The 27337-nt window shown below is 38.7% G+C and overlaps 1 protein-coding gene across 1 annotated transcript in view; it reads left to right on the forward strand.

The window, feature by feature from the left end:
• The first annotated feature begins 1240 nt into the window (after positions 1 to 1240).
• The window catches only part of LOC118820472 (T-cell surface antigen CD2-like), a 28460-nt gene continuing 2363 nt past the window's right edge, over positions 1241 to 27337 (forward strand). The window contains exons 1-6 of the mRNA XM_036588830.1: positions 1241 to 1361; positions 3416 to 3676; positions 16920 to 17216; positions 18354 to 18614; positions 26694 to 26795; positions 26887 to 26985. Coding sequence (XP_036444723.1) covers positions 3523 to 3676; positions 16920 to 17216; positions 18354 to 18614; positions 26694 to 26795; positions 26887 to 26985 — 913 coding nt within the window. The 5' untranslated portion in view covers positions 1241 to 1361; positions 3416 to 3522. The remainder of the gene's footprint in view (positions 1362 to 3415; positions 3677 to 16919; positions 17217 to 18353; positions 18615 to 26693; positions 26796 to 26886; positions 26986 to 27337) is intronic.

The following is a 27337-nucleotide window of genomic DNA, read 5'->3' on the forward strand; positions in this document are numbered from 1 at the left end:
GGGGCCATTTAATGATTGATACATGTAGAGATGGATCTTATACTCTACATGAAATTTAACTGGTAGCCAATGTAATGATGACAGGATCGGGGATATTCAAACAACGAAAAAACTGTTCATGATTTGGCCCAAACAGGGTGTTGCTGTACTGAGTGTGTGAAGAGTTTTATGAACGAGAACTCAGGATTGAAAATGCTTGCTACTCTTCTGGGAAGGCTTTACTCTAGATGTTGAACATTGCTGTGAGGATTTGATTGAGCATTAGTGAGGTCAGGTACTGATGTTGGATGGTCAGTTCTGGATCACTCCAACTGATCCCAGAGGTACTGGATGGAGCCCCATCACTCCAGAGAACACAGTTACACTGCTCCACAGCCCAATGCTGGGGGGCTTTATACCCTTCTGGCCCACACTTGGCATTAGGTATGGTGACCTTAGGCTCATATGCAGCTGCTCCAGAGAGTCTTATTCTATTGGCTGTCTTAATTTCAAATGGGCAGTGTGTTATCTTTATTTTGCACATGTTGTGAAAATGCAGAGACATTATAAAGGAGGAGACAGTTCACACTCTCAACATGGAATGTGTTTATGGGGAAATTGTCCTGCCCTTCAATAAAAGTGTCAGTGTGCCTGCTAATAAAGCTCCAAGTGAAAAAGTTGTTGTTGAGATATGCACATCCACAGTAGCCATAGCAACCCAAAAAACATGTTTTTATAGGTTATTTGAGCCAAAGGTTATTTGGTTTCTTAACCTCTACCAAACTGTTTAGTAGCGTATATAACCATTTTAGTGCTGAGGAGGAAGTGTGGGGGTAGTTGTAGTCATTCTTCTGCAGCCATGCTGATACATCAGAACTTAACAAGCTGAGCTCAGACAATGACTCCAGCAAGAGGACTAAGCCCTTTAAGATACTGCAGATGGGCTTCACTGTGGGTGCTGCTCTTTCAGCTCTGTTTACTTTATGGCATGCTTTTGAAAACATTTACCGTCTTCCACTGGTTCAACTGACTGTTTTCATTCAAGAATTCAAGTGTTAACTTCATATCAAACTCAATCGTTTCAGTTGCTACAGAAGATATGGAGCAGAGAGTGTACAGAGTTGGAGCCACGGTTCTTCTGGAGCTGAGACAAAATGTATCCGCTTCAGAGATGGATGATGTGCACTGGAGATGGAACGGCCAGCTTATTAGCAAAAAACGACACATAACACATCAGAATAAGGAAAAATACAGCATGTTTAAGAACAGCAGACTTCAAATTCATGATGGCAGAAAGACAGACTCGGGAAATTACTCTGTGATCATATATAACAGTAAAGGACTTCATATTGTTGAAGAAAAGACCCACCTCACCTTCCTCGGTATGTACTGTAGATCAGATCTTCTCTACATTTAACACAGTTTGTTTCTCTTTTTGGTGTCTTATTGTATCTGATTAACATCACACCACCAATGAAAGGAATTTTTGTCCAACATTTATGACCACCGCTTTTTGAAATGCTTGATTTTGACCCCGGCACTTTTTAAAATACCTGCTAATGTCCCTACAACTTTCTGAAAGTGTCATCTGTGTAAAATCTTTCACATACCTCACTGCAGATACCACTTTTTATAACATCTATAAGAAATGACCATGCAGGATATTCGTCAGCATTACATTCATGCTTGTCCCTGTGCAGGCTGCACACTGCACGGACAAAAAATCAGCAGTTATGCTACTGTGTGTACATAAAACATGGTACTTTTTACCATGATGAGGCAAATGCAGTGGCTGAGTCCAGCCTTATAATGCATTATTGAGACAAATATAACTATTAGTTAGTGTATGTTATGATAGAAAATAGTAGACAGTGAAGAAAAGAGTGTTTAGTGTGAAAAACACAGAAATGGATAGCAGTTTGTGAGCTAGCTCAGCTAAGACTGGAAGTATTCAACCCCATGGTGCAAAAACACAATGTTATTCTTATGATGCATGTTCTTATATGTTTACTTATACTGCAGTACATGAACCGGGCTAATCTTCTATTCCATCTCTATCTGATGTGGCTTCTTCTTTCTGACTATGAGCTTTGCTTATCTGACTTTAAGCTTTGCAAAAAGCTAGGTGAACCCCATGAATTAGATAAGTAATGAGGACATATCATATTCTGCTAGCAAATATACACCGACTAGTCACCTCATTAAACTACCTCCTTGTTTCTACACTCACTTCTCCACTTACTTTGTAGGAACATTGTTGTAGTTCTACAGTTACAGACCGTAGTCCATCTGTTGCTCTGCATACTTTGTTAGCCACCTTTCACCCTGTTCTTCAATGGGCATGACCACGACAGGACCACCAAAGAACAGGTAGTGTTTGGAGGGGGGGGGGTCATTCTCAGCACTGCGGTGACATTGCCGTAGTGGTGGTGTGTTAGTGTGTGTTGCACCAGTCTGAGTAGATCAGAAACAGCAGTGCTGCTGGAGTTTTTAAACACCTCAGTGTCACTGCTGGACTGAGAATAGTCCACCAACCAAAAATATCCAGGCAACAGCGTCCTGTGATCACTAAAGTGGTGGTTTATTCTCCACTGGGTGACGATTGGTAGTGACGTGGTTTATTCTCCACTGAGTGCCTAATAGAAGTGTGGTGGTTTTTTCTCCACTGAGTCCTGATCAGAAGTGTGGTCGTTTATTTTCCACTGGGTGCTGATCAGTAGTGTGGTGGTTTATTGTCCACTGGGTGCTGATTAGCAGTGTTGTGGTTTATTCTCCACTGGGTGCTGATCAGTAATGTGGTGGTTTATTCTCCACTGGGTGCTGATCAGAAGTGTGGTCGTTTATTTTCCACTGGGTGCTGATCAGTAGTGTGGTGGTTTATTTTCCACTGGACATTGATCAGTAGTGTGGTGGTTTATTTTCCACTCAGTCCTGATCAGTAGTGTGGTGGTTTGTTCTCCACTGGGCGCTGATCAGTACTGTGGTGGTTTGTTCTCCACTTGGTGCTGATCAGTAGTGTGATGGTTTATGCTCGACTGGGCGCTGATCAGTAGCATGGTGACTTTTTTCTCCACTGGGTGCTGATCAGTAGTGTAGTGGTTTATTCTCCACTGGGCACTGATCAGTAGTGTGGTGGTTTATTTTCCACTTGGTGCTGATCAGTAGTATGGTGGATTATTCTCCACTGGGTGCTTATTAGTAGTGTGGTAGTTTATTGTCCACTGGGTGCTGATCAGTAATGTGGTGGTTTATTCTCCACTGGGTGCTGATCAGTAGTGTTGTTGTTTAATATCCACTAAGTGTGTTGTTGGTTCAACTGCTTGCTGGGACGAGCTTTCCTGATTGAGGAGGCCGTTTGAGCTCCACAAAAGATTTAAACATTTTTAGATGTTTTTACATATTTCGATTTTCGCTAACTGACTCTGATGTTCTACAGAGCCTGTCTCAGAGGTCAGGGTTTGGAGGTCCTGTCTTGAAGAAAGTAACATCACCGTAACCTGCAGGGTGGAGAGCGGAGATGATGTCCAGTTCCTCTGGACTTGGATGTTTAACGGAACCAATCAGAGCATGGAATCATCACCAGAATCAGAAGAACTCACTGTTCACATTCAGTTTGAGAATGACGTTCCTGAAGAGCTCATCTGTGAGGCGTCTAATGCTGTAAGCAAGATCAGAACTGAAGCTCTAGCATGCGGAGGTAACTTCCTTCCTTCCTTTAATTACTCAGCCGCTCACTCATTTCTTTTTAGGATTTTGTCTGGGATCACATATGTTCATGAACAGGGCTTGTTTTGGCTATAAGTGGTATAAGGAGTCATTTGAGTCCCTTGAACCAGAAGAAGACCCAGGATTTTAATCTTATTATTATTAGTAGTAACATAATCAGCAGAAAAATCTTGTTTTTGTTTATTTCATTTTATTCACTTTTCTGTCTATTTAGGCAGTTTTCAAGTGAAACCATGAACTGCCTATTTCCTAAATATGATTTAAACCATTCTAAAACTGTACCTGAGAGGCCAACCCAGCATTCATGATGCTGGATTAAAATCTTGAGGTCAACGGTATCAAAAGCTTCACTAAGATCTAAGATCTGTTGTGCATCAGCGCTGATCTTGAGGTCATTCATAACGCGAATCAATGCTGTCTCTGTACTATGGTTAGAACGAAAACCTGACTGAAACTTCTCATATAAATTGTTTGATATTTGTATAGAACCATTTCATGATAAATGGTTCTTTGTTGGTGAAATGGTTCTGCAAATTGATGGAGAATATCGTGTACATGTTCTGATATTATTACAGTGTCAAGCTTCTACCAATAAAAGAACCCTTTTTTGCGCTACATGAAAAGGTTCCAAATAACTTTGCTGTCAATTAAAAAAAAGACTTTTAGGCTGAATAGTAACATTAGCATGCCACTGCGTCACTTCATTTGTGTGTGAGTGGGGGTGGATTACATGTGTGGGGGTGGGTGTGGTTTATGTGTGTGTGAGTGTGGATGAGGCATGCATGTTTGGGTGTGTTGCTGTGGCTTATGTGTGTGTGTGTATGTTTGTATAGGTGTGGATGATGTGTGTTTTGTGTGTTTGTGAGTGTGGAGTGTGCGTTAGTGGTTGTTGGTGTTGATGTATAGTTGTGAGTTTGTGTATGTGTGTGTATGTTGTGGTCACAAAAGTTGCTAGGGGCTCCCCTTCTGGCCGCAGGGCCCTAAACACTTATTTCACTTATTACACAGAGCCAACACTTAACTTATCATTCATTAATGAATGTTTGTGTTGTAAATATACAGTAAAACACAATTTACATCAGCTCTAAATATGAGAATGCTCATCAACCGCTTTATGACCTGCCATTTATAAACATTTGTACATTTTTGTTATGTATCCTACTGAAGACACCTTCTCAACTCATTCACTCTCTCCTGCAGGCTCACTTGAGTATATGGACTATGATAAGAACTCCATTTCCCATGAGACAATAGGGAATCACCTGACAGCATCTTCATCTTTGTTCGATCGAATCTCATTCCAAAGTTTCATGTCACTAGAGTTTTGAGCTCACAGATCTGTTTTCCATTTCTTTTCATTTGTTAGATATAAATATATAGTATAGTATATAAATATTATATAGTATATAAACCTGGGCTTTAGTTTAGCGCTTTCCGATGCATTACCAACCGAATGTTTTCCAGTCCGTAAGCCTACTTCAGTATACCCTGTTTTTCGAATCACCTTAACTAGTCTTTTCATGTTTGCCCTTGCTGCTGGGTTGCTGTACTCTGTTTCTCTCTAGATTTTGACCCTGGACTGTTTTCTGGATTTCCCCTTGATGCTCTCTATGTTCTGTTTGCCTTGCTCTCTGGTTTTGACCTTTGTCTGCTCTGACTTTGTCTATTCTTTTAGCCCTGAACTTTCAAGTAAAGCCCAACTGAGTTTTACTTTTATCTGCAAGTGTCTACTCTGTTTTGACATCACAACAACTTTCAGGTCTCAATTAATCTTGAATTTCCTTTTGTAGTGAATTACAGAGTTTTACTACTGGCCTTTGGAGCACTGATCGTGTTAGTGACCCCCACTGCAGCATTGTGCTATCGCCAGATCACGAGAGCTCAATCACCTGGTCAGTTCACAGTTTGTCTACTTTAATGTTCGCTTTAAAAGCAACAGCCTGGTTAAAAATGTTATTTAGTTTCCCTTAATATGCAATTGATCAGCCAAGAGATGTTTGGTGTCTGACGTTTGATTCTTTAATTTTAGCGCTGGTGCGTTGGAGCTAATGTAGCTAACATGTAATGGAAGATTATACCCTTCCAGTTAGCATGGTGCTAACTGCATGTGTAAATCATTCCAAACTTTCCTTGCACATTTTGGTGGAATTGGCTTCTTATTTGTTAGCTTCTTATTCAAATTTTCCATTCCACCTTAAATGTTGCAGTAGTTCTGTTCTTTCGCCTCAGGTGCTGCAGTAGGAACTGGAGTGAGATTATTAAGTTTAAAGACTAAAGTCCCCTTTAGTTTTCAGTGCTTTTTCCTGCTAGTTGGCAAATACAACAGAAATGATTATGTGATGTATTTGTGTAATGCATGCTGGGTATTGTAGTGAGACAACAAAAATGAAGGAAAGCATGAAAAAAATATAAAGTTGAGAGGTATTTTAAGCTGATGAGGTTGAGTGTATAATGCTGCACTATAATATTACAAAACTCTTAAAACTCCAGTCTTATTACATACTAATTTGCTTATATATAATGCTTCCTATACTATATGCTTATTATTCAGTAACTACAGGGACTTCAATGTAAATTGGCCGAGTTATTCTAAGGGTATAGACGTGTGTAATAAGACTTTGGGTCCTGGCCATTTAGGCTGAACACACACTCTTCTAGACATGACTGGGAAAGGAATTGAGAGCGCTGCTATAAAGGAAGTAGTTGTTTATATAAGTATTTATAATCGTAACTTTGCATAAATATCAAACACAATTGCTAAATGTGATTTTGTGCAGCGGTGGACGAAGTACACAAACCATGTACTTGAGTTAAAGTAGAGATACAAGGTAAAATATTACTCCAGTAAAAGTAGAAGTTCCTCCCTTTAGACCTCCACTTGAGTAAAAGTACAGAAGTATTTGCCTTCAATTGTACTTAAGTATCGAAAGTAAAAGTACTAAAAGATTAATTAAGACTTTAATGTCCTATTATCATTTTTGTAACAAGATTCTTGCTTCATTAACTAATTTTAGGTGAAAATACTCCAGTGTCTCTCTTGGTAAACCAGTCTTTTAATAGAATGTCAGTAATTAGTGACGCTGATGTCTGTTAAAATTATCATAAGCGCAAAACACTGAAGGCAAACAGTTTCCATCAGGTAGAACTGAGTGGCTCTGAAATCACTTTTTACAAACAAGCAAAGTTTCAGTTTAAGATTTATTTGCAACTTAGTTACAAGTTTAAGTTTAATAAAAACTTTAAACTCAGATTCACAAATGAGTTTCCTTTACTAAACTGCATCTGTAGGTCTCTGTTCATAAACATAAACTAGCCAAAACTAATTTACTATAAAATGAAATGTGTTTGGGTAAATTCAGAAAAAAGACACGTCACAACTGCATATGAGTACATATTTCTATATTGTGGTCTATTTACACAAAGTTAGGTTAATTCATCATTTATGTTGAATAGACTCTCCCAAAATTTTATGCTGCTACACTGACGTTGAACGGTATGATTGCACTGGGTCGGTATGACCAACAGGTCAAAACAAGCTCTAAACAAAGTGACCGCTGTGCCCTGATTGGTGTTTTTGCTTCACGCTTCTTTCGTTTTGACATGTTACGTTTTTATACACACATAAACCAAAAGGAACGACAGATTTCTCATAATGTAGTGGAGTAAAAAGTGAGATATTTGACTTTGAAATGTAGTGGAGTGAAAGTAAAAAGTCGCCCAAAATGGAAAAACTTCAGTAAAATACAGATAAATGAAAAAACTACTTAAATACAGTAACGAACTACATTTACTTCATTACTGTCCACCACTGATTTTGTGTCACACTTACACTCACACAAAGTAGTAGAATCCAAGTGCAGGTTTAATTCTCAGGTCTCAATATCATTGGGAAATACTCCACAATGGAGTTTAACCCAAAATCCAAACACTAACAATCCAAGAAAATAATGGTGGTAGAACATGAGGAACACAAAAAGCAAGAAAATACCAAACACAGATTAACGTAATACTTGACAAAAGAAACAGAAGATAGAAAGGGCCAAGATAAAAAGACTTTGCAAGGAGCAAACAAAAAACAGGTCTATATAAAGCCCACTGATTGTGGTGGGCTAGTACCTGGTGAGTAGGTCATTGACTCAGTGTTGAGATGAGAGTGACCTCTGTATGCAAGGAGGGGAATGACCTGGTATAAACCTGACATTTTCCTTGGAAGGCAGTTTTTTAACCCCTTAAAATCCCAGGCTGATTACAAGACTTACTATTTAGTAACTACAGGGACTTCAATGCAAACTTGCTGAGCTATTTTTTGGTTATAGAAGTGTTTAATAAAACTGCCGGCAGACCCTGGCGGACCCTGGTGGACCCTGGGCATTTAAGCTGTTAACCATAATTTCAAGCAATATCCCTAATGCTTTTGTACTTGTCAGTTTTGCTAAATAGCTTAACAGTTATCTTAGCATCTGTACAGCAACTACAGAGAGTTCACACAGCCTAATTCAGCTATATATTCAGTTTTTTTTTTCTTTTTTTCTGTTTCTAGAGTCTTTCCTCAGTGACCAGGCTATGTACTCTGAAATTGTGTTTGAAAATAAAGGGGAGAAGAAGGAATGGAGTGAAATGCAGGAGATGATGGTGACATATGCAGAGGTCAAAATGGGCAGCAGTGGTGACCAGTAGCCTGAAAGACAAAGAGACACCTGCAACCAGACCTTCAGCACATCTTCAGTCGTGATTAGACACTGAAACTAAGGCCTACAGAATATAACCAGGGCGGCAGAGCTCAAAGCCTTTAACGCAGAGCTTACTCAGACTGTTAAAGTGCTCATTTTGTTATCTTTGTCTGCAAATGCTAATGTTGCACTGTGCTGATGTTAAAAAGGCTTTAGTGAGTTTTTGGTGCCACTGTCACCATTGGCTTATGGGGGCTCAGACCTGGATTTGTCTGTAAAGCTGCTTTGCAATAATGCCTGTTGTAAAAAGCGCTATATAAGTAAACTTTGACTTGGCTTGACTGGCTTTTTATTCAGCTTTTAATCTAAATGTTCTTAAGCACATTGGTGACTCAGTTTATACCCTTTTATTCACTTTTATAAGCATGTATTAAAGTATTATGCAGTTTTTTTAATATTTGCAGATGAACACCAGAGTATGATGGAGTTTCATCACTGGTGAGGCATTGAAGCGAATAAAAATAATACACAGAGAAAATTTGAGTGCAACTTATTTCTCAGAAATGACAAGGACTCTTGTACAGAACCTGAAAGGTTTTTTTTGGCCACTGGAATCTATTAACTCTATGGAACCAAGCATCAAGCATCTAGCTGGTCATCCATTCTGTGAATTTGGCAATGGAATTATGTCATGTGCACACCTGTGCTGCTGTGTTTCCATTCAAACATTTTACAGATGTAAGGTAAACCTTCTAAAAGTCAGTAAAAGAAAATGCAGTTTAACCCTCTGGAGTCCATGAACTTGCCCAATGGTTCTATATCTGTTTCTGTATCTTTGTGATGATCCAGCTCAGAAATCCATTTCAAACCTTTCCTGAATCTGTAGAGTCGCCCTTTCCATTCCATCTTATCACGAGATCATACGAGACTCACATCTGGAGTTATGAGCCTATGAAGAGGGGCTGAGATACACGTCATGGACACTCAGGATATCACTAAGCACTGACCATCACGCCGGAAACCCTACATTCTTCATTCAGTCCAAATCGGAGATTCATGTGAAATGGCGTGCAGAGAGTTTACAGCTGCTGAAGCTGCTGCAGCGGTTTTGGAAAGTATTGATGAAGATAACGGAGCATTTTGATATGAAACACATGAGGATCATGTTATATGAAGAGCTTTAAAGGAGAATTTCAGAAGATATGAACAAATCAAGAACATGACCTCAGACACCAGAGGGTTAATTAGTGTTAATTATCTCCATATAGTATTGTTGCATCCTGCTACTGGCTCGTGGGCCATATGGAGCACCATGGGTACTGTCGTGGCAGCGGTGAGAGACTTAAATCATGTAAACTGTTATTGTGGGCTGTGAGAAACGTATTTGTGTTATAGGTGCTCTGATGTGCCAGGATGTGGGCCTGGTTAGTGGGTCTGGGTGCCTTCTGTTAGAGTGTATGGTTGGAGGTGAACTGCCTGCACTGGCGGCGAGTTCCTTTGCATGTTCATTCCAACAAATAAAAGTAATAATAGAAAAGGGGCACAGAATGTGCAAGACCAGAAGGGTCATATAAATAAAAGAATAAAGCCATTTAAACAAGGAATCATAATTTTTAAAACAAAAATGGTTAAAATAAAAAGAATAAATTAAAAGAATATATAAAATAATTAAATGAACAAAATGAAGCATTATCAGTTTTTTGATTAAGGGCCGACTAAGAGTATTTTCTTATCTTCGCTCAATTTTAGAAAGTTATTTCTCATTCAATGATTGATTGTGGACAGGCAGGTAGTCAGGGGCCTATGACGTGTGTGTCATTAAGCCTGATGGAAATGTATAACTGAGTATCATCAGCCTAGCTATGAAAATTGATATTGTGGTCTCTGATGATATTACGAGAAAAGAAAGGGACCAAGACAGCTTCCTTGTGCAACACCACAAGATATGTCATATTTCTTTGATACATGATGTCCAAGGCTAACCATCACAGTACCACCGCTATGTTTTGACTGTTGGTATGATGTTCTTATGGAGGAATGCAGTGCTAGCCATGTGATTGGAGCAGTGCCACAGAAGAAGAAGTTTTGGTTCCCTAAAGAATCCTTTAATGGATGATTCCTGAATTCTTTGTTAGATCCCCAGTTGTAACAGGACTCGTCTTCCAAAAGTTCCTTTTTTGACTCATCAGTCCAAAGAACATCACCCCAAAAGTCTTGGGGGTCATCTAGATGTTTTTGGCAAATGCAAGACGAGCCTTTGTGTTCTTTTTGGTCATCAGTGCTTTGCGCCCTTGCATGGATATCATTTTTGTCCAGCGTTTTTCTTATTGTGGAATTGTGTACAATGACCTTAACTGAGGCAAGTGAGGCCTGCAGTTCTTTAAAAGTTTGTCTGGATTCTTTTGTGACCTCCTGGATGAGTTGTTTATGCGTTCTTTGTGGATAATGACTCTCAGTGTGAGTCCCAGAGCCTCAGCAATGGCTTTGTAACCCTTTTCAGACTATTAGATTTCAATGACTTTGTTTTGCGTCTGTATTTTAATCTCTTTACAATGTGGCATCATTTGTTGCTTTTTAAGACCTTCTACATGGCCAGATAGGTTCTACTGAAGTGGTGTTTAGATCAGCAGGTCTGTCAGTAATCATGTCTGGGTGTGGATAGTGAAATTGAATTCAATAGACAAAATAAATTTATAATAAATAAATTTGGAATGAACCTTGCTCTATATATATATATATATATATATATATATATATATATATATATATATATATATATATATATATATATATATATGGCCATAATATATGCCATAATATATGTATACAGAGCTGTGTAATAAAGAAATACTTGCTCTTAAATCAATATATATATATATATATATATATATATACTCATAATGTATAATGAACTATAATGAACTTTGATATATATTGAATGAAATCCACTGTTTTCCGTTGTTATTTAATGTTGTTATGTTGTTGTTTAGTTACAGTGTGTGTATGTGTTTATTGTGTTATTTTATACCCAGCTCAGGGTTAGTTAGAGTGCGTCTGTGTTTGGTGACCATCAGAAGAAACAGTAGGGCTTGGAGTGACCTACCTCAAATTTCCCTTGCTCTCAATAAAAGAGCATTTTTCAAACATAAATTATGGCCTTATCTCACTCTTCTTCTGCACAGTGTCAAATTATGTATATATTGAAGATCCACCCATCTGTAGCTTCACTTCATATATCAGCCACTCTCAGATCACTCTGTCCAAGGGATCACTGTTTATATATACTGGTCACTTTATCAGAATTCCCATCCTTTAAGCTCCACCTGGAGTTTGTTAATACCCATTTAGTGATGCACAGTTTTTGTTAGCCATCCTCAACCCTTCAACAGTGACTTTCATTCCATAGATATCAAGGTTCATTCCATATATATTGCCATTATTTATAATGTATGTGTGTGGACTTGAACCCTTTTTAGCTGCTGTAGCAGGATCTTAAATGGTCAAATGGGCAGTTCATGCTTGAAAGTCCTCCAGTGTGGCTAAATAAAGTCAATTCTGCAAAGAAAAAAGGGGTGAAATTCCTCTACTTTGACTGAAGGACTGATCTCCAGTCATGGGAAACATTTGGTGGCCAATGTTGCTGCACAACCAGTTAATTTCCAGTAAACCAGTACATTCCCATGGGTGATATAGGTGGTTTTAAATAAATGAAAATAAATGAAATAATCATTTAAAAAATGTTTTTTTGTTTCCTCATGTTCTCCTTATCCTATTTTACATTTTGAAGTAACAATACAATTTGATCTGAAGCCTTTTAATGACAAATATGCAAAAAGAGAGGCAATCAGGAGGGGGTAAATACTTTTACACAGCACTGTGCATATATAATTGACTGCTGGCTGGGCTGGCCCACTTCTCTTGGGACTGCGCTGGCTAAATGTAAATCAGACCCATCTTGGCAGTATTCTTGTGACCTTTTGGAGGCGCTGTTGTTCTTGGTTTCCAGAAGTCTAAAATAATCAGCTTCAAGTCATTTATTTACTTACAGCAGATTTTACTGTGGATGACAAATGTTAAACTATTCTTTTCTTTGAAAGAGAAGGAGGTCAAAGGCCTGCTTGCATGTTTAAACTAGCCCCTCCTGCAAAATAGTTCAAACCATTAACACAACCCACATTTGTTCATTGGCACCACTGGGTTGCCAGATTGACCCAGCTTGGGTTATTTTTATCGCATCAGTTTTCACAGTGTGGTAAATCCATTTACTTTCTAACTTACATCTGTCCTAGTTTCTCAATCAAGGTTCTAAAAAGGGTTCTTTGCAGCAATACCATAGAATAAAGACTTTTGGTTCCCCAAAGAATCCTTCAGTGGGTGGTTCCCGAATCCTCTGTTAGTTCCCCATTTAATGTCTTTGTTCTTCTTCAACGTTTAAGATAAATAGACCATCAGTATGTTGAGAAACCCAGCAGTGCCCCATGTAACTCACTGTGAGAACCATTAGAGCTGAAGCAGTGGCCACTTCCTGTGTGGCTACAGATAATGCACTTTAATAGCCAGCATGGAGCCTGTGCGGTTAGAGCTTCATAGACGATGTCATTACAAAAACCTGAGCATGAAAAGAACCTTTACAGCAGATCTGAAAGTAGAGCACAGCGAAGACCACATTGCTTAATACTTGCATTTGAAGGCAAAATACATAGGTCCTTTATAACACACACATAAGCACTGAATAACATTTAAAAAGCAATACTGGTGTGCACTGTTATATTCTGTGGAGGTACATTTTCCATTCATCAAGGTACAAACAATGTAAATGTTCCCTCAAAGGTACAACAGTGGTTTTAAGGTCTGATTGTGAACCTTAAATAAGTTTTTCCAGGTGAAAAGTTCGTATTTGTACCTTTTCATAACCGAATGTTTTAAAACAGAACAGTAAAATAAAAGCATGGAGACGAGACGGGGTGTGTGGAGTCAGTACAGCTTAGAACATATCATTTCAGTGGATTATGGTTCAGTTATGTTCCCTGACTAAAGGTACTGGAGATGGACCCTTGTAGGAACCACCCCAGTGACAAGAGGGGCACTGCCTCAGTGGCAGTTTACTACCTTTTTTCTGAGAGTGCATGTATGAAGCTGTTTCTGTTATAATATTCTGAAATTATGAGAGAAATACTTACTTAATTTGTTGTTTTTATATATTTTGTTTTTGTATTTTTATATCTATGCAGTTCCTTACCCCTAATTTTGACTAGTGACCACAGGTAAGTGTTATAAAAGTGTTATACATGGGAAATATATGACTACTGTTGTTTGATGGAGTACAAATCATGATGTACACATTATGTAAACTGCTGTTAAAAAACACTTTATTTGCATGCTGCCTGCATACGGACTGCATAACACATGCATATGCATTGAATAATGTATTTATACAGCAATGCCTGAGTATTTATGAGCACATTTATATGAAGTAAATTACATTGTATTGACATCAGGGGCCTCAAACTTGTTCCATTTATAACACTGTTACAAAGCATCATTACCATGTAATTGATGTTATAAGTGAGAGGCCTAGTTAAAGAGATAGATGGCCCATTTTACACATCAAGTTTGATGCTCTCATCACCAGGAGAACATTTCTGCTGTACAATAATGATTTTGATGGATCCTGTGGATCATTAATAACCTTTGCTTCTGCTTTTTTCTACAAGAGGTGGAGCAGTGGGTGTTACTGTGTCTCCACTGAGGAAATTTCCAGAAAATGGTAACTTGCAGCTCATAAACAGAAAGACAGACACTGCAACAGTATACACTCTTAAAAATATGGTTCTTCAGGGGTTCTTTAGTTAAACTGGATAGTTTTATTTAGAACCATGAGTCCCATAAAGAACCATTTCATGCTTAAATGGTACTTTTGCATGGTAAAATCATTCTTCAAATTGATGGAGAATGTGTTGTATATGGTTCTATATAGAACCTTATTGAATTATTTGTTCTATATAGCACCAAATAAGACTCTTCTACTGTTACAAGCTTGACATCGTAACAATAGACAAAACCTTTTTGGTGCTATACAGTATCATATACAACACATTTTGGAGAACAATTTAAAGAACTATTTAGGCTTGTAAAAGATTCTATATAGAACTCACAGTTCTAAATAGAACCATTCCATCTACTAAAGAAGCCTTGAAGAGCCATCTTTTAAGAGTGTATGATAGAAGGTCATACACCTAAGCAGACTGTTGTTATAGCATCCAATCAGTCTTCTGTGAAAAGTTAGCCAACACTCTTAAAAAGATGGTTCTTCAAGGGTTCTTTAGTTAAATTGAATATTTCTATTTAGCACAATGAGTGTATGTAGAACCATTTCATGCTTAAATGATTCTTTGCATGGTGAAATAGATTGATGGAGAATGTGTTGTACATGGTTCTGTAAAGACGTTATATACATTTTTGGTGCTATATAGAATCATAGACAACATATTCTGAAGAACCATTTCAAAGAACCATTTAAGTGTGCAAATGGTTCTAAATAGAACCATTCCCTCTACTAAAATCCCTTAAAAGAACCATCTTTTAAGAGTGTACGATAGAAGTTCATATACCTAAACAGACTGTTGCTATAGCGTCCAATTATCCTCCTGTGGAAAGTTCAGTCTTCTGCTGCTACAGCAGAAAAGCAACCCAAGCTAATTTGGACGGAATATCTTTGTTGGTTTATTATCTGGATATTTTGGGTTTGGACAGTCTGCAGTCGCTGTAAAGTTTGATGTGATTTGGTTAATAATGGCAATAAATTCCCGGCCTCTATTACCATTTAATGACTTTGACAATTGGGCACAGCACAAACGGTGTTAGGAGGTATAAATTACATTAAATTACATAAACTATGTTCGCATTATCTTATACATCAACACACTTGCAAATTTCATTCTCAAATGAGGTTCTTTAGGGAACCAAAAGTGGTTCTTCTACAGCATCACTTGAAGAACGCTTTGTGGAACCTGTTTTTTAGGAGTGCAGTTGAAGTGCAGGTGAACTTGTTCAAAACCTGAACACTTTTAGAAACATAAGTGCAAGTTCAAAACACATTTTAGGAAAAACAGTTTTTAACAGCATGTTATTACCATGGCAACTTTACACAGCTGCATGCTGCTGTTGGTTTGCATACTGTCTCTGTTTACTAGTTATGAAAGCTTTAGCGCAAGTTCTGCCAGGGGGACCCCAGTGCTACGTTGCTCAATACTCTGAACAATCACAAGTGTCCACCTCCCTTTAAAATCACTCGATTTACACGTCTGCTTTGCTGCTTTCAGATGCTGAGGTTTTGTCATACCCTTCCTTCCTCCCCACCGCCACCAGATGGTCCCCACCCGGTTGCCCAGGGGGTAGGCTCCACCCCTGCCATCCCTTTACTGCAGGATCTGTGAGGGTCTAGACGTTTGAAGACCTGGGCCGATGACAGGGCCTGCACCAAGGACTTTAACTTATAAACTTATAACTTATATTTAACTTATATTTTTAATATATTAATATTTTTCTTCCTTCATGTTTGTCTCTGGAGTCTCTCTGGTAGAACTGTTAAGATGCATGGAACAGAAACTGAGAAACAATAAGAGATGTCCATGTTCGCCTGTAACAGCCCTATGGACCACATGTCAAACTTACAGCAGCCAGTAAAGGAAGCATTTACCAACAGGAAGTTTAAAAGTGATACTTCAGCCAGTTTCAGCCAGCAATATTGATTATAGTTACCCATCCACAGAGTGAGTTAAATCAATGTTAAATATTATACAGCAACTAATTTCACTTTCATTTTGCTGCAGTAACAGCCTCTAGTCGTCTGGGAAGGCTTTACACTAGATGTTGAACATTGCTGTGAGGATTTGACTGAGCATTAGTGAGGCCAGGTACTGATGTTGGATGGTCAGTTCTGGATCACTCCAGCTCATCCCAAAGGTATTGGATGGAGCTCCATCACTCCTGAGAACACAGTTCCACTGCTCCACAGCCCGACGCTGGGGGGCTTTATACCCCTCTAGCCCATGCTTGACAATGGGCATGGTGACCTTAGACTCATGTGCAGCTGCTCCAGAGAGACCCATTCTATTAGTGATCTTAACAGTGAGATGAACTGTATGTGATGTTTCTTATGTGAATGTTGTGATGATCTGATACTCGGCATTAGGCTCTCTTTTCTGAACAGTTTCATTTTCTGTGTGGTTTCTGATCTTCTACTAAACTCTTTAGAAGGTAACATGTCTATTTCAGTGCTGAGGAGGAAGTGTGGTAGTGGCTGTGGTCGTTACATTCTTCTGCAGCCATGCTGATACAGTAGAGCTCAACAAGCCGAGCTCAGACAATGACTCCTGCAAGAGGACTAATCCCTTTAAGATACTGCAGACGGGCTTCACTGTGGATTCTGCTCTTTCAGCTCGGTTCACATTATGGTATGCTTTTAAAAACATCTACCTTCTTCCACTGGTGGAACGGAACGTTTTCAAAGTATTAACTTAATATCAATCTTTATCATTTCAGTTGCTACAGAAGATATGGAGCAGAGAGTGTACAGAGTTGGAGCCACGGTTCTTCTGGAGCTGAGACAAAATGTATCAGCTTCAGAGATGGATGATGTGCACTGGAAACTGAACGGCCAGCTTATTAGCAAAAAACGACACATAACACATCAGAATAAGGAAAAATACAGCATGTTTAAGAACAGCACACTTCAAATTCATGATGGCAGAAAGACAGACTCAGGAAATTACTCTGTGATCATATATAACAGTAAAGGACTTCATATTGTTGAAGAAAAGACCCACCTCACCTTCCTCGGTATGTACTGTAGATCAGATCTTCTCTGCTATCACTGTAGTCAGTTTATTGATTGTTATAGAGTGATTTCCTCCAGTTATCTCATTTTATCAGTGTTTGGTCTTCAGTTGAATCTGATCATCATCATTCCTCCAAAGTAAGACAATTTTGTCCTAATATTTATGGCACTGAATTCACTTCAGTTGTCTCAATGCAGCTGTGTAGAATAATAAATATGAACATTTCCCAGTATTTAATTAATTAATGTCCACGCATCTATGAATGGAATATTGTAAAAATACGGAATGAAAACATAATGTCAATGGCCAACATAGGTCAATGGCTAAATATAGACTAATAAACTCAGAAAAATATAATAATGTTCTTAGGAGTTCTGTATAGTACCAAAAAAGGTTCTATGGTTCTAATCAAAAAGAAGCCTTTGGCACTACATATGACCATTTTTAATATTTCACTGAAAAACATATAAAACAAGTGTTCCATAATAGAGAAGAACCATTTAATCATTGCATAATGCATAATAATTACATAATAATTCATTTTTCAATAATTCAAATAATAATTAATGCATTCGAACGGTTCTTCTATAGTCCATGGTTCTGTAAATGTCCATTGCCGTTAAGAACTGTTGAACAACCTTTTTGTTGTAAAGGTTTAGAGTTTTATGTTATCAGAATAATATCGGTAAAGACGCTGCATTACATTATTAGCCAAGTTATTATATATTTGGGTTCTACATGCTGTGGTTCCACAAGTGGTTCCACTTATGCCAATAGATGACCATTTTTGTTTGTGTGTTTACAATGACATTGCAAGGTCACTCCTAAAAATAAAAGAATCAAAAAGGGTTCTTTGCATTCCATAGGAGAACCACTTTTGATTCCCTAAAATAGCTTTCGGTAGATGGCTCTTTAGAAAGAACCATTATTGTAAATTGTTAAAGAACAACGACAAAATGTAAAGGTTCTAGGAAGAACCCTTAAATTGGTAGAGAATCTATATAAACGTGTAAAATATTCGTCACACTCACAAATCTCTTTTGCAAATTTGATTCTTTAGCGAACTATAAGTGGTTCTTCTATGGTGTCACTCAGAACATCTTTATTTTTAACGCTAACTGACTCTGATGTTCTACAGAGCCTGTCTCAGAGGTCAGGGTCTGGAGGCCCTGTTCTGAGCATAGAAACATCACCGTAACCTGCAGCGTGGAGAGCGGAGATGATGTCCATTTCCTCTGGACTTGGATGTTTAACGGAACCAATCAGAGCATGGAATCATCACCAGAATCAGAAGAACTCACTGTTCACATTCAGTTTGAGAATGACGTTCCTGAAGAGCTCATCTGTGAGGCGTCTAATGCTGTAAGCAAGATCAGAACCAACGCTCCACTGTGCAGAGGTAACTGTTCCTCTAACAGCGCACTCATTTCTACAGAACACTCTCAGGAATCTGAGATCACACAGGGGAGAGCGGCCACAACCTAAGACAGTTTGGTTTTTGTGAAATAATTTAAACAGTATTTCAGTTGGAACAATCATGTTTTTATATAATCAACATATTCATATCTGCTACAAACAAACACTTGAACTTTGTTTCTAGCTCCTATCGTTTGTGTACAATTCCAACCCAAAATGATGGGAAGTGCAGTTTTACAGTTTAGCCCATGGGTGGCATAAACCTCTTAACATTCCAGGTTTATTTCATACAAAGGCTTATTATTCAGTAACTAAAGAGACTTCAGTGCAAACTAAAGGACCTTTTCTTAGACTATAGAAATGTGTGATAATCCTTCGGCCCACTGGCGGGCGCATGACTCGTTAAGGGGTTAATTAGTGCAAACAAAGTTAATTCAAGATAATTCTATGTTGTAAGTAACAAATACATTTTTCAACAGTACTACATTATATATTGTCATCTATAAGACAGACAGCTCAACAGACAGACACACACATCAAAATATATATATAAACACTGATGTGACTCTGTGTGTCAATCAATGACAGATTTATTTTTGTCCAGTGAAAGACAGCAAATAAAAACATCACACATCAGTAAAATATGGAACATTGGTTCTGAATAACTACAGCTTTACCAGCTGTTAATGTCAGTTTCATTAATATACTTATTTATAACCAAAATACTGACATCTGAAAGATACTAATAAAGAAGAAAATCCCTGTTTTCAGATGTGTTTCTCTTTTCATTTTAAAATCTACAGAACAAAAAGACAAGATGTACTTTATTAGTCTTTGGGTACTAAAGGTGTCTCAGCTGTAACACTGTGTAAGAACTAACCCCGTAGTACCGAGGTTGGGCTTAAGCCCAGCTGCGCTTGCTGTGAGCTAGTCAGCTGCTTCTAAACGGTGCTGCGTTGTAGGAAACACGATGGTGATTATAGTAATATGAGGTTGGATTTTGTGATTCACACAAACAGCTCAGCAACTAAAAACCACTTGTGTTGAAAAAAATGAGTTACATGCCCTGAAAACACTCTTTGGCACAGATCTCTTTAAAACACTGATGAATCACTCTGAATTTTAGTGGGAGGCCGCGGTTAGGAAATGTGGTGATGTGGCCAGAAGCTCACGCAGCTTGACTGTGTTAAATTGTATCCGTGTTAAATTGTGCCCTGTGTTAGGTTGTTCCCCTACCTTCATAAACAGGTGTTTGTGTGCATACACTTCAGTTCAGTTCAGTTTTATTGTACTTTGTAAATAAGTACAGTATCACTGACTGTACACCACTGCTCTACCCTTAGACTACACAGATTATAGTCCTGCATACAAGGTCTAACTAGTTTTTAATATCCTCCAATAGATTTAAAAGTTTATTTTGGAAAATGACCTAAGACAAATATTACAAACAAGTCAGAGAAAAAATAGTGACCTATAGTGTTAAATGATTTTGTTGAAAATGTTGTTGCAGACACTGCTAGTTTGATTTCGACTGAATAACCTGCTTTATTTAAAATATTACTGTTAAAATGATTCACTAAACTAATTTACAAAGAGTAACAAAGCCTTACACTCACTTCCGTTTAAACTGAGAGAATGCCGAGCGCTATTGGCAGCCGCTTCTTGGTGGGTCTTCTCGCTGAATTACACTTCACTAAGCTTTCATGCTGGACTGTTTTTTGGACTATATGGTCTTCCTACCTGATTTCTGGAGTCATATTGCGCTGCTATTGGACTGTCTAACATTTTGGATTGTTGCTTACCCTCCGGATCGCTGGACTCCCTCAACACAGCCTCGTCCTTGCCGTGTCTAGAAGCCTTCTCTCCCATTGCCCTCCCATGCGCACTCTGCTACTCGGCCCGTTTGGTAAGTGAGTATCCCCTCCCTTGGCAGGTGCTGTCCAATGGCTCTGTTGTGTTGTGGACGTAGGGCCAGTGAGGTTGGCAATTTGGCCAGATGGCTGATGTTCTGTTTTGAAATACTTGCTTTGAATCTCCCAATCATGGTACTTGAGTATACATCAGCAGACTTACGTAGCTGGAACTGCCATTTACGCCTCGAATCGGAGATTTACAAGTACTGTAAATCACTTGGAATAGCTAGGGGCCCTCGCTACGTACATCGCTCAAGTAGGATCTACTGGACATTCCACTACAGTGTTTCCTCAGTGTCGGCAATACCATCAATGTGGTCATCTACACCGCACAACCCTCTACCTGCGCAGCGTGGACGCTGTGGTAGGGATTCTAATCTTTGGCGACCGTTGTGCAAAGTCGACTGCAGTCAGGAAACAGATATGAATCGCGAGGACTCTAGTAGCATGGCCTTACTAAACTGCCACTTGTTGTCAGGAAAATCGCTACTTCCTCGGCAAAAGATGCTTGAAAATAACTTTGACGCATTATTTCTCACCGAAACGTGGCAGACACCAAATGACTTCTTACACCTGAACTCACTGGCTTCTCCCGGCTTCAACTACCTATCTATACCTCGACTCAAAGGTAGAGGTCGGGGTTTAGCAGTTATATTCCGTAATAATCTAAGCTTTCTTGTGATAGACTCCTACAGACGATCTTATTTTGAACATCTTGTATGTAAATTACCTGGTCCGATTCCATTACTTGCCGTGCTAATCCATCACCCTCCTCCAATGCAGACTAGTTTTCTATCGGATTTATCTGAACTGCTTACTGAAGTATGTCGTCTACTGTTATATTACTTGGTGACTTTAATGTACATATTGACAAGGCCTCGACTATGTCAACTGATGTCAGCGCTCGACTGCTTTGGATTCACACAGCATGTAAACTTTCCCACACATGAGCATGGTCATACACTGGACTTAATCTATACAACTGGACTTGATAATATTGCTGTTCGGGGCACCCATATTGGTATATCTGACCATGATTTTATTGAATTCAGCTTTAAATTTCATTTCCATGGGTGCTCTAAGAAAAACCATGGTGACTTACAGAAATCTGAAATCATTTGATTCCTGATGAGATTCTCTCTGTATATAATGATTCCATCTTGCACCCCTTAAACAAAGGCTTGTGCCATCCTCCCGCTCTTCTCTGTGGTTTACCATTGAGCTTAGGCCTATGAAAGCCACTAGCAGGCGTATATATATTACTATATATTCTTTAGCCTTTGCAGACCGCATGTCTAGATAAAGAGATGCTTTAAATAGAGCATGTTCCTCTTATCTATCTTTGGTGATCCACCGTAGCTCATGCTGGCCCAGGACCCTTTTCAACATCACTGACAAACTACTGCAGCCCCCAGTAGTAGCTTCTAGTGGTTCAATTAAATTATGCAATGAATTTGCTCACTTTTTTCAGAATAAAATTGACTCAATCTGCCATCCCCTTACCTCTGTCTATCAGCCCACCCTGGATTTCTTCTCCCCCAATATTGCCCAGCCACTCTCATGTTTTACTCATGTCACATCTGTTTCTGTAGTAGAGCTGATTAAAAAATCCAATGCAACTCATTGTCAGTTAGATCCTGCTCCAACCTCCTTTATTAAGGAATATGTGACAGAGATAGCCATCCCTATCTCACACCTTATAAATAGATGACCAATTTCTAATCTCCCATTCACTGCTAAGCTGTTGGAAAGAGAAGTTGCTACACAGTTGCAGTTCCACCTGGAAGCAAATCATTTATATGAGCCGTTTCAATCTGGTTTCCATCCCTTGCATAGTACAGAGACCGCACTTCTTAGTGTTACTGATGATCTTTTATGTGTAGCTGATTCAGGAGATCTTAGTATGTTGATACTTCTTGATCTTAGCTCCGCCTTCGATACCATATCTATTATTCTCTCGTATGCACAGCATTGGTATTACTGGATCCGCCCTTTCCTGGTTTTCCTCATATCTCAGTGACAGACGTCAATATGCAGCTATTCAGAATAATACATCCTCTATGGTGTCTGCGACTAAGGGTGTTCCACAGGGCTCAGTTTTAGGTCCATTGCTCTTCACCATTTACATGCTGCCACTTGGGCAAATAATCCAGCTTCATGGTTTAAGTTTTCATTGTTACGCAGACGACACTCAGATCTATGTTAGCGTTAGCCCTGTTCAGACTACACCACCATCTGCTCTATCTGACTGTATCCATGACATAAAGTCATAGATGAGTTTGAACTTTTTAAAACTGAATGCTAGCAAAACTGAGTTGCTTTTAATTGGCTCAAAGTCACTGATGTCTAGCTCAACTGTCCTTGGCATCAATATCAATGGGATTCTAGTGACACCTTCTCCCCACGTCCGCAACCTCGGAGTTATTTTTGACCCTACACTCTCTTTTGACATCCACATCAATTCCGTTGTTAAGACAGCATTTTTCCATCTTCGCAATATTTCTCGCCTCCGACCAGTTCTCAGCCAAGCCGATATAGAAACACTTGTGCATGCATTAGTGATGTCACAGTTAGACTACTACAATGTTCCTTTTTCTGGCCTCCCTGTCAAAACCCTCACTAGGTTACAGTATGTTCAAAATGCCGCTGCTAGGGTCGTCACCTTTTCAAAAAAGAATGACCACATCACCCTGTTCTTCAGGGTCTTCACTGGTTGCCCATTACATTCCGTATTCAGTACAAAGTTCTCCTTATAACATATAAAGCTCTGCACAGTCTGGCTCCTCAATACTTGGCAGAGCTTCTTCATCTATATGTCCCATCCTGTACATTGAGATCACAAAATCTAGGCCTTCATGTTCCTAGATTTAAATTGGCTTCTATGGGTGGTCAATCATTTAATGTAGTAGCTCCCAAGTTATGGAACACTCTCCCATGGTCTATTCGGGATGCAACCTCTCTGTTTAAATCTCTGTTAAAGACTTGTTTTCACTGGGTTATCGTTGTTCTGTTTATACTTGAATGTTCATCATTATTGTCCCTTTGTTTAATGTGTTGTTGTTTAATGTGTTGATGCTCTTTGATTGTAAAGCGTCCTTGAGCATGGGAAAGGCGCTATATAAATAAAAGTGATGATGATGAAAGAAATGAAGGGAAAATAACTCTGAACAACCAGTGGGCCACCCATAACATGCCGAGCAGGAAGCCAGTGGGCCGCCAGCTTTACCAACAGTAGCCCAACAGTGGCCGGCTAAATTCTTTCTATCTGGGCAATATTTTTACAAAAGTGGTTCTCTATAAGGTCCTTTAGGGAAAAAAAATGGTTCTTCTATGGTATTGTGCAAAGAACTATTTCTGGCTCCTTCACTTTTAAGATTGTATGAGCATTGGTTGGTGCCCTGGTTTCTGAAAATTTGATGCCAATGATAAATAATAAATAATACAATGTAGTTATCTGCCTCAATATTTGATCATCATTTTTGAAATATGAGGAATTCTGGATATTAGTCACATTAGAACATTCTGGAGAGTCTGGCTGATGGCAGAATTTGGGGAAAATTAACTCTTGATGGAAATTTCTACTGCTCCATTCAGAAATATAATATATCTGGTTTGCTGCTGTCCATCACTGCTGTGCAAGCCTGTTTCCAAAACGTTGGGACACTCAGAATGCAATGATGTGCAAATCATTTGAACTCCATATGTATTTGAAAATAGTACAAAGGCAACATATCAAATGTTGAAACTGAGACAATGTATTGTTTGTTGAAAATATGTATGTCTATTTTGGGGGGCATGTTTACCACTGTGTTTCATCACCACTTCTTTAAACAGCACTCTGTGAACTAAGGAAACATTGCTGTAGTTTTGAAAGTGAAATGATTTACTGTTCTTGCTTGATACAGGATTTCAGCTGCTCATCAGTTCATCATCCAGACTCTTTTACTGCAAAGCCATGCTGTTGAAATAAGTGCAGAATATGTTTTGGCATTGTTTTGCTGAAATAAGCAAGACCAAAGACATCGTCTGGATGACAGCATATGTTGTTCCAAAACCTGTATATATTGTTCAGCATGTGCACTAATGCACCCCCATACCATCAGCCAGATGCCAGATACCAGAATGTCCTTCTCCTCTTTAGCCTGAAGGACACGGCACCCATGATTCAAAAAGTATTTCCATCTCACATGAGCTCGGGCCCAGAGAAGGCGACAGCATTTCTGGGTCCTGGTTTCTTCTTTGCATGCTTGAGTTTTAACTTGCATTTGTGGATGCAGTGACGAACTGTGTTTATAGACAATAGTTTTCAGACGTGTTTCTGAGTCCATGTAGTGATTTCCACTACAGAATCATGTCTGTTTTTAATGCAGTGCCACCTGAGGGCCCGAAGATCACAGCCAGCCAGTATTGGTTTTCAGCCTTGTCTCTTGCATACAGAGATTTCTCCGGATTCTCTAAACCTCTTAAGGCTATTATGTATCGTGGACTATGAAATCCCCAAGTTCTTTGCTATTTTACATTAAGAAATGTTATTCTCGAATTAAATACCTAATCATGTTACTGACCTGTTGCCAATGAACCTGGTTAGTGGTGAGATGTTGTCAAATTTGTTTTTTTAGCTTTATACAACTTTACCAGTCTTTTGTTGCCCCATCCCAACTTTTCTGAAACATATTGTTGGCAACAAATTCAAAATAAATATTTATTTTTCCAAAAAAAACAATAAAATCAAATAAAATAAAAAAAAATTGCACAGCATCCCAACCTTTTTGGAAACAGGGTTGTAATACATACATACACAAAAATATAAAATGGTTCATGTATATTCGACTAAATACAGGCTAAAAGGGCAAATATGTGTGTAGATGCTCTTTACAAAATTTTGACTTGGATCAGGTGGTCTTACAGAAAGAGTAGTGTTGATGGTTATATTTAATTTTGAGGATAATTTATTATAAAGGTAATTTACCTGTGGAGAAGATTCAGAGTGAAATGTGAGTTACAGCCAGTAGATGGCGATATATAAACTCTACTGGACACTCTGAGTCAGTGATGGATTATTGACCTGACCATAGGGGGCCAGTGCTCGTGGGGGCCTCTGACTGCTAGGGGCATCATTGCATCTCAGGACTGGGGACAGTCCACTACAGATGAAATGCATTGATTAATAGCTAAATAGCCCTCGATTATGCAATGATTAAATAAATAAGAAGGTCCCTCAGCCCATCTCCTGCAACCATATTTAAAATAATTAAGACCCCTCTATGTAAATATGACTGTTGTGGGATAATAGGCTGTTGCTCATTAATTGAGAATTTTTTGATTGTTTACATTATTACATTTCCAAATGTAAACAAACACAAGCTGTTTATCGAAGTTATTTTTCAGACCTAGTTTTGTTTTATTGTTAATTTTTTGCATTATGACTAGAGTGTGTCTGTGTTTGGGAGGGACTCCAAAGACGTTACCCAGGAGTCCGTCCCTACTCTCAGTCAACCTCAGCAGTAAATTAAGAGGAACTGAAACTCACCCAAATGAGTTTGTGTTTACATGAACATTCAGCAAGGACACTCTGCCTAGATACATAAATCTATAATAAACATATCAGCAAATAAGTTTTTTTTAAACTTTGTACTTGACACTGACTGACTGGCTTTGCAGTTCTGAAATATAATTTATAAACATAAAAAAGCTTCAATAGACAGTTGCATTGGAAAGTGAGTTTGTTGTCCATTTTCACCTGTGTTCATTTTCAGTCATTTGACCAGGGGTGCCCAAACTTTTGCACAAGACCATATCATCGCTGTCCAAAGAAAACCATGCATCTCCATTTTTGTCGCTTTTTATTTTTCGATATCATTTCAACACGCCGGTCGTCCTTTACATTGTGTAAAAGTTTCATGATGAATGGACCAATAGAAATGCTCTAAAATCACTTGGAATAAAATCTCTTTACATTAACTTACATTGAAAGATAAGAGTGTTTTTGTTTTTCTCCTGTAAAGTCATTTTGGAGATGCTTGTGTTTCTTTGGACAGTGACGATGTACAGTGAGTTAGATCCCTTCAGCAGGCAGCAGTGCCACTGTGTGGACTTTAAAACGGTCCAGTTCAGGCTTTTAAACTGAACATGTGTTGTTTGTGAAACAGGGTATTTGTCAACATTGGCAGCAGCGGTTCTTTTCCTGACCGTTGTGTTGGGGGTGGGATTTGTGACCGTGATCAGAAAGATGAGGAAAGATCATAAAAAAGGTAAGAGAGTCAAACTTCACTCCCAAAAATCTCCTGTTGATCAGTGACTCATTAATGACCTGCTGGAGATGACCGTGTTTCCCTGTTACAGTTACTGAGGAGAACATTTACCTGGATATGCGTGGATTTACTCAGAACAGAACTCCACCTGAACAGTCTAGAACTTCACCTCCGGATAACTCCACTTACGGTAAAGACCGTCACCACTTTTATGCTGTTGGCTGCAAAACAATATTCACGAAATATAAAGTTCTGTGAATTGTTTTTGCCTCTGAAGCAAGTTTCCAAGTTCAGATGCTAAATTTGAAAGTTAAAGCTGATTTTTCTACCAATGAAAAACAAAACTTTGATATTATATCCTCACTGTAACTTTGTAGCTGAAATTGCTGGGATATAATATTTATTACCTCAACAAACAGTACGGTTTGTTTTGGGGGAATTTAGATCTGGATTATGTTGTCGCTCTGTTGTTGTACATGACGCAAAATGTTTATTTTCTATTGGAAATTATTTGTGAGACCAAGTGTGCATAAAACATGACC

Source organism: Colossoma macropomum, unplaced genomic scaffold (genome assembly GCF_904425465.1).
Source record: "Colossoma macropomum unplaced genomic scaffold, Colossoma_macropomum, whole genome shotgun sequence".
Classification (NCBI taxonomy): domain Eukaryota; kingdom Metazoa; phylum Chordata; class Actinopteri; order Characiformes; family Serrasalmidae; genus Colossoma; species Colossoma macropomum.